Source organism: Hydra vulgaris, chromosome 13 (genome assembly GCF_038396675.1).
Source record: "Hydra vulgaris chromosome 13, alternate assembly HydraT2T_AEP".
NCBI lineage: Eukaryota > Metazoa > Cnidaria > Hydrozoa > Anthoathecata > Hydridae > Hydra > Hydra vulgaris.
Genome location: NC_088932.1, coordinates 11,879,606 through 11,887,677, shown reverse-complemented (window position 1 = coordinate 11,887,677; position 8,072 = coordinate 11,879,606). Strand labels below are relative to the sequence as shown.

The 8,072-nt window shown below is 28.8% G+C and overlaps 1 protein-coding gene across 1 annotated transcript; it reads left to right on the top strand.

The window, feature by feature from the left end:
- Positions 1-1,053: 1,053 nt before the first annotated feature.
- LOC136089649 (uncharacterized) lies at positions 1,054-1,815 on the top strand. Its single transcript, XM_065815701.1, has one exon. The coding sequence runs from the start codon at positions 1,054-1,056 to the stop codon at positions 1,813-1,815; it is 762 nt and encodes a 253-aa protein (XP_065671773.1).
- The last annotated feature ends 6,257 nt before the right edge of the window (positions 1,816-8,072 follow it).

Here is an 8,072-nt window from a genome sequence, read left to right as displayed (position 1 = left end):
AATAATTTAGTTATAAAAATTTAAAAAAATTAATTTATAAAATATATGAAAAAATGTTATATTTGTATATATGTATTTTTATAGAATGCAAAAAGTGTATTCACGCTCAAGAAAACGAAAATCAAATGTTGCCTATAATCGAACTTCTTTGCCAAAAATGATGATTTACTCTGAAACTACTAGTGATTTTTCAAGTGATGATGAATTAGAATTATCCACTTTTACTGGATCTGAAACAGGTTGAAATTGTCTAAACTCATTTAACAATTACATTGATAGAAAAACAAGTGAAGTTGAATCTTCATTTGAGGTTTTACCATGCTCTTCAACACCTGTAATAAATCATTTTATAGTTGATTACGATTCAAATAATACTTAGCTCTGCAAGCGTTGACGTTCTGATATTAGCTCTGTTATTTATGGAACAAGCATATCAAAAGGGTGCTATATTTCAAAGTTAAATAACCTTGGTAGAGTAAGTAATACATGTTTATGTGGTGTAATAAACTAAATATATTTACTGGGTGTTAGCCAGGAATTTATTTTAAACAGCGTTTTTGCAATATTCGGAATATTTACTGTTATTGTTCTACAAAAAATTAGAAATTCATTGAATTTTGGGAATTTAAAACCATAGGAAATGTGCCATTGTGCTAGCTAACACCCTTATCTAGTATACCATATAGTATATGCAATAAATTAATATTTTGTTGATACTAATACAGAGTGTCAGGTCAGGAAAAGGACAGTTAATTCAGATTTCTGCAATTTAGGGATATTGGGTAGAATTTTCCCTAATTTGAAAAATAAATGAGGGGGGGGGGAGTATTTTTGTATGACCCTGGGTCATAAAAGATACCTGATCCTGATACCTGTTTTAAGGATCACAGTTTGAGTAAAGAAGCGGTTGCAAGTGTAAATAATTTATTTAAATAAATATATCCCACTGCAAATTTTCCAACTAACTATGCTTTACAAAATTATTACAATGATTAAAAAAATAATATTTTGATGTCTAAGGAAGGTAACCATTTTAGTTATGTTATCCTTGATATGAAGCAACAACTTAAAACAATTCTTCAGAAAAACTGGCATCTATTGTCAAGTTATTTATCTTCAATGCATGGAAACAAGGAAAGCATCAGCAAAATTGATCTTTGTGTAAATATTGATGGTGGTGCAGTTGTCAACTCTTCACAACTGTCCATGTGGCCTATCTTGGGCTCAATAAAGCAACTTCCACCAAAAATCAGAAGTAGCTATAAGAATATGATATTAGCTGGTATATGGGTTGGAAAATCAAAGTACGATTTTAAAACAGATAGTTTTAATTATTTGAAGACCATTGTGAACAAATTTCCTACTGAAATAGAATTTCGAGGAGTAATAATGAAAGTAAATTTTTTGTATTTAATTGCTGATTTATCTGCTAAAGCTAATATTTTGCATATGGTGCAATATAATGGTTATTTTGGCTGTACTGTGTGTCGAACTCCAGGTGTTCATAAAAATCACAGACACCTGTATATCAGTGACAGTAAATATGAACTGAGAACAGATAAAAGTCACCAACAAGATATATTAAGTAAAACTAATGGGGTAACTGGTTTATCTGTCTTACATAAGTTAATGAAAATTCCAACAGGTGCACCAATAGACTATATGCATAGAGTTTGCTTAGGTTCAGTTAGATCATTATACTTTTATTGGAAGGCGTTTCAAATGCTTAAGGAGACTGACATAAATAAAATGAGTCAAATTCATTTAGTCCTTTTTGATTCCGAGCTCAATAAACAGGCCTCCACAGTCGCTTAAAGAGGCTAGAGATTGGAAAGCATAACAGTGGAAATTTTTCCTCTAGTACTCTGGGCCGATTGTATTGCTTGGTTTTCTCCCAGCTAAAGCTACCTTAATTTTTTATATTTATCAAATGGTGTAAAAATTTGTCTGGAATCCACTTATGTAGAGCATCTTGAAAATGCTAAGTTTCAATTAAAATATTATCATAAATATTTGTCTTCATTATCGGAAAATTGTTACACTATAAACAACCACTTACTTTTACATTTGCCGGACCAAGTTAAGAAATATGGTATTTTATCAGAGACCTCAGCATTTAGCTTTGAATCGGCCATGGGCAAACTGCGCAGACTGATAAGTGGTCCAAGAAACATTGTTAGTAAAGTAGTCCGAAAATTTATACAGAAGCAAAGTGTTGAGAAATTGAAATCAAATATAGATTCTAGTGTAAATAGTAGCATAAATTCCTTGGGAAAATCATTTACAACTGAAGTTTCAACAAATTCTTATGCAAGAGTACTATTATTGGCAAACAGTTTAACTCCACAATGTATGATAGAAATGGAAAACGCTCATCGATGCATTATGCTCAATTGAACAATAATGATCATGTTATATGCAGTTTTTTTTTATTTTGATGGTATATATTGGATCGCAGCTGTAAATGAACTTATTAATGGTACTGACTTTAGTGATTTTTATGAATCAACATTTAACCATACTGCTCACATTAAATTATATAGTGGAAAGTCATTAGAAACGAAATATGTCAAGTGTGAGAATTTAAAAAATAATTGCGTTGTTTTTGAGAATTGTGATATGATTTATATCATTAATTATTTTTCTGAGTTTGAGCGTTACTAAGTTTTTGAACATTGTTAATTATATATAACTGTTTTAACAAATATTTGTGTTGTTTTATATTAAACAGAGTTTTTCATATTATTAAATGTTAATACAAATGCTATACTTATAATAAATTATTTTTCCTAAATTTTAAATTCTTATAATAAATTCATGTATTTAGTTTATTGATGATGGAGAAGAGATTGGTAAGGGTGTTCTATTAAAGTTAGGGAATTACAATTATTACGTATACGTGGTAAAAGTCATGTAGATATACGTGGTAAAAGCCACGTAGATATGCGTGGTAAAAGTCACGTAGATAGACGTGATGAAAGTCACGCAATCTTTTATGGTTTTTAATGACTATTGTTGTTTTATAATTGTCATGGGAATTATAACTTTGTATTTATATACGATTTTTTGTAATAAAAGAGAAGGTGGAAAAACGCTCACATAGTTGTTTTTAATATATATATATATATGTAAACGAATACAAGAATGCAACAAGCTATTTCGGCCATTATACCACCAGTATTTGATGGCAACCATCAACGGTTTATCTGTCAACTGCAAACATATATTGCAGCAATGGTCAAAGACTTCATTAAACGATTGCAAGGTTTAAAAGGAAAAGGGGGAATTTGGAAATAACGGCATCCAGTAATCTTCCGGAAACAGCGTTGCCGTCATTGAAAGTTGAAGCAAACGAAGAGAACGAAATAAACGAATAAAACGAAATAAACGAAGATAACAAAATAAACGAAGAGAACGAAATAAACGAAGAGAACGAAATAAACGAGAGAACGAAATAAACGAAGAGAACGAATTAAACGAAGAGAACGAAATAAACGAAGAGAACGAAGCAAACGAAGAGAACGAAATAAATGAAGATAACGAAAAGAACGAAGTAAACGAAGAGAACGAAATAAACAAAGATAACGAAGAGAACGAAATAAAAGAAGATAACAAAGTAAACGAAGAGAACGAAGTAAACGAAGAGAACGAAGTAAACGAAGAGAACAAAGTAAACGAAGAGAACGAAATAAACGAAGAGAAAGAAATAAACGAAGAGAACAAAGTTAACGAAGATAACGACGTAAACGAAGATAACGACGTAAACGAAGCGAACAAAGTAAACGAAGAGAACGAAATAAACGAAGAGAACGAAGTAAACAAAAAGAACGAAGTAAACGAAGAGAACGAAATAAACGAGGATAACGAAATAAACAAGGAGAACGAAATAAACAAAGAGAAAGAAAGAAACGAAGAGAACGAACAAAACGAAATAAACGAATATAACGAAGAGAACGAAATAAAAGAAGATAACGAAGTAAACGAAGAGAACAAAGTAAACGAAGAGAACGAAATAAACGAAGAGAAAGAAATAAACGAAGAGAACAAAGTTAACGAAGATAACGACGTAAACGAAGATAACGACGTAAACGAAGCGAACAAAGTAAACGAAGAGAACGAAATAAACGAAGAGAACCATCGCAGCAATTTAAGCAGAAACCAAAGTTGTTTATTCCAGGTGTCGATACACGTAAGAAAGTCGAAAAATATGAAGCAGACAACATGTTCAAGGAAGGTGACAATGTTTGGGTAAAACCAACTCAAGAGACAAAATGTGATAGGTCTTGGATACCTGGTATCGTACAGAAGAAAAATGCCTGGTCGTTTGACGTCGAAACCGCAAATAGGGTACTCCCACGACATATCTCACACTTGCGTCGCCGTATTCCCGACTCTCATAATAAAAAAGACTCATTTAACGATGGTCTTGATATATCAAAAGATGAAGTTGGTAACGGTAAAGAAAGATATAACGAGAATGCCGTTCAAGTTCGAAATGATTGCAACGAACAAACGATAACGCGCTCCGGACGAATAAGAAGAGCTCCACAACGATTAGACTTATGAGTTAATTCACCAAGAGGGCATGTTCAATTAAAGTTGGTGAATTACAATTATTACGTATACGTGGTAAAAGTTACGTAGATATACGTGGTAAAAGTCACGTAGATATGCGTGGTAAAAGTCACGTAGATAAACGTGATGAAAGTCACGCATTCTTATATGGTTTTTAATGACTATTGTTGTTTTATAATTGTCATGGGAATTATAACTTTGTATTTATATACGACTTTTTGTAATAAAAGAGAAGGCAGAAAAACGCTCAGATAGTTTTTTTTTATATATATATATATATATATATATATATATATATATATATATATATATATATATATATATATATATATATATATATATATATATATATATATATATATATATATATATATATATATATATATATATATATATATATACGAATACAAGAATGCAACAAGAAGCAATTGCAATAAGCAGCTCATGAATTGTAATGATAAGTTATTGCTATTTTTTGATAAAGAACAGCAATTTTCTATTATTTCAAGCAACTCAAATATTATTTCAACTGGATCTGTTATTAAACCTGGTAGCACCATTCAGGTAAAATATAACAATCAGTTTTATGATTCAATAATTATTGCCATTGGAGATAAAAACTTTGTCAACTCGAAAAAGGAACACCTTGAAGAAAAATTGCAGGAAATGAGTGTGCATGCCCTAAGTTTCCTTAACGAGGAAGAAAGTATTCAGCTTCCCAATAAGCAGGTGTGATTATTGACATCAATTTAAGTTAAAGTTCTGTCCAGGTCACTGTTTATATATACTTTTTTCTTTCAGATTTATACACATGTAGCAGCACCAACACATAGTTCTGCAGAGGCTGTTTATGATGTAATTTTAAATAAGAGAAAAAGGACTGATTCACATATTGAGGAAATTCCTGACGATTCAGTGGTGAGAAAGCTTTAGTTTTAGATAATGTTATAAATAGGTGTTAAATGCCATATAATAACTTGCTCTAATTTAATGAAGTTTTATTTAAATTTGATTTGTTTTAGGAATATGATGAAAGTGTTATTCCAGAATTTAAACTTGTAAATGTCCTTGAAAATTTAAACAATCTTAAATATGACAAAATCAGCTGATAATCTTGCGGCAGAGCAAGCGAAAACAAGATCTTTACTCAATAGCGTAAGATTTACAATAATTATTTTCATTAATTTAGTACATCATAAAATGTATGCTTTATAGTATGTATGATATATAGTATACAGGTTTTGTTTAAGATTTAGTTCTTATATTTAATTTTAGTTGTTTAAGGAAAAGTACATTGGGCATACTGCAACAACTTGTGGAAGCATATAACCAGTTGGAAGCATAGAACCAATTGTAAGTGACTAATTACTGAATTATTTGAAGAATACAGGGCCTGAACCACAGTTGCTCATTTTTTTTTCTTTGAAAGAAAATCAAACGCTGGGTTTAAAAATGCACAAATTTGTGGTTTGAATATCTATGGTTTTACTTGTGTAGTCTTTGCCACTTCTAAGGAGTTATATATTCAGTAGACATAATAATAATGATACATAATAGGTTATAGTTTAATAATAGATAACAGTTACATAATAATAATAATAATAATAGTAATTCCAATTTTTATTTTTTAACTATAGATACATGAGGGAGTTAATCTATGTTCCATTGTTGGGAACGAGCCATCCAAATATGGCATAAATTTGGCATCAAAATTAATTACTTTGGAAAACTTGAAGATGTATATAATTGATCCGAAAAGAAACTATACTGGGGAAAATGCACGACAATGCTACCCAGAACAACTTTGTGTGTTAATTGCAAAAATTAAAGAAGCCATTGCAAAGCGCTTTGGTGAACAGACTGTTGACACAGCTATAAAAGCTATAAATCAGATGGGACTTGATAGAAAACGAAAATTTTTTAATAGTTAAAAATCTTCAAAAACTAGTTTTTTGTATTTTGTTTATATATATATATATATATATATATATATATATATATATATATATATATATATATATATATATATATATATATACATATATATATATATATATATATGTATATATATATATATATATATATATATATACATATATATATATATATATATATATATATATATATATATATATATATATATATATATATATATATATATATATATATATATATGTGTATATATATATATATATATATATATATATATATATATATATATATATATATATATGTGTGTGTATATATATAAGAATAACACAAAAGAGTCTTACTCTTTTGTGTTATTCTTAGTCTTGAGTAATAACTTCTTTTATTTATTTTTTTAAATTAACTTTATAATTGATAACAGTTAGTTAAAATAAAAATAATATTTTTTCCTCAATAAACTATAGATTCAGGAGGGTGTTGATCTATGCATCATTGTTGGAAACGAATAAAACAATATTATTTGGCATAAAATCGCTTGGTGCAGAAAATTTATAATTTTACAAAGTCGATCCTAAGATAAATTATACTGGTAAAACACTAGAAAAAGCTACCCTAAATAATTTTGTGTAAACGCAACGCAATTGTAAAACGCTTTAGTGAACATACATAATTGTAAAACGCTTTAGTGAAGTGGCTTTTGACACAACTGTAAACGGTATCAATGAGATGGAACTTGATTTAAAACAGAAGTATTTAAACAGTTAAACTGCGCGCAGTTTTATATGGCATAGTTTTATCACTTATAAAAAAGTTGACTTTCATTATTTGTGTTTAAGGTTTTAAAATACAATTTTCTCATTTAAAGTGTCTATGCATTATGGAATAGTCTTGCATAAGTGATTTGTTGTATTATATATTATATGTATATGTATTACATATTCTGTTAACATGAGCATGTTGTATTTAATGTATTTATATGTTGTTATTTATTGTGATTATAAATTTGTTTTGAGAAAAAATTTATTAAAGTACTTAATTGTTTTATTAATTTATTAATTCTCTACGCGAAAGTGGAATTTAGTAGGATCGGAATAAATACAAAATAATTTTATTAGATCTTACAAATCTTATTAAGAATTCTTACTATAAATTGGAAATCTTTCTAAGAAATTAAGATTAATCTTACTAATCTTATTAAGATCTTTCGTTTCTTAAAAATCTTGCTAAGAAATCGCCCGAAAACTTACAAATCTTAATAAGATCTTACTAGTTTTCTTGCACGTCTTGAGAGCCTTACTAAGATTCTTATTAGGAAATCTTATTAAGATTTGCAAGATTCGTCGCTCTGGGTAATGTCAAATACTACAAAATTATTAATACAACTACAAACTGTACATTACTAAACATTCTGGACCTGACCATTTGAGAACCTCATTTTCTGAAACATTTTCTAGCAGGCTTTGGCAAATACCATGAAATCAATCTTCGTAGTTGTTACACTATATTATATCCCTAAATCTATTAATATCAGTTTTCAGTTAAAATCATTATTTCATATTTAAAATCAA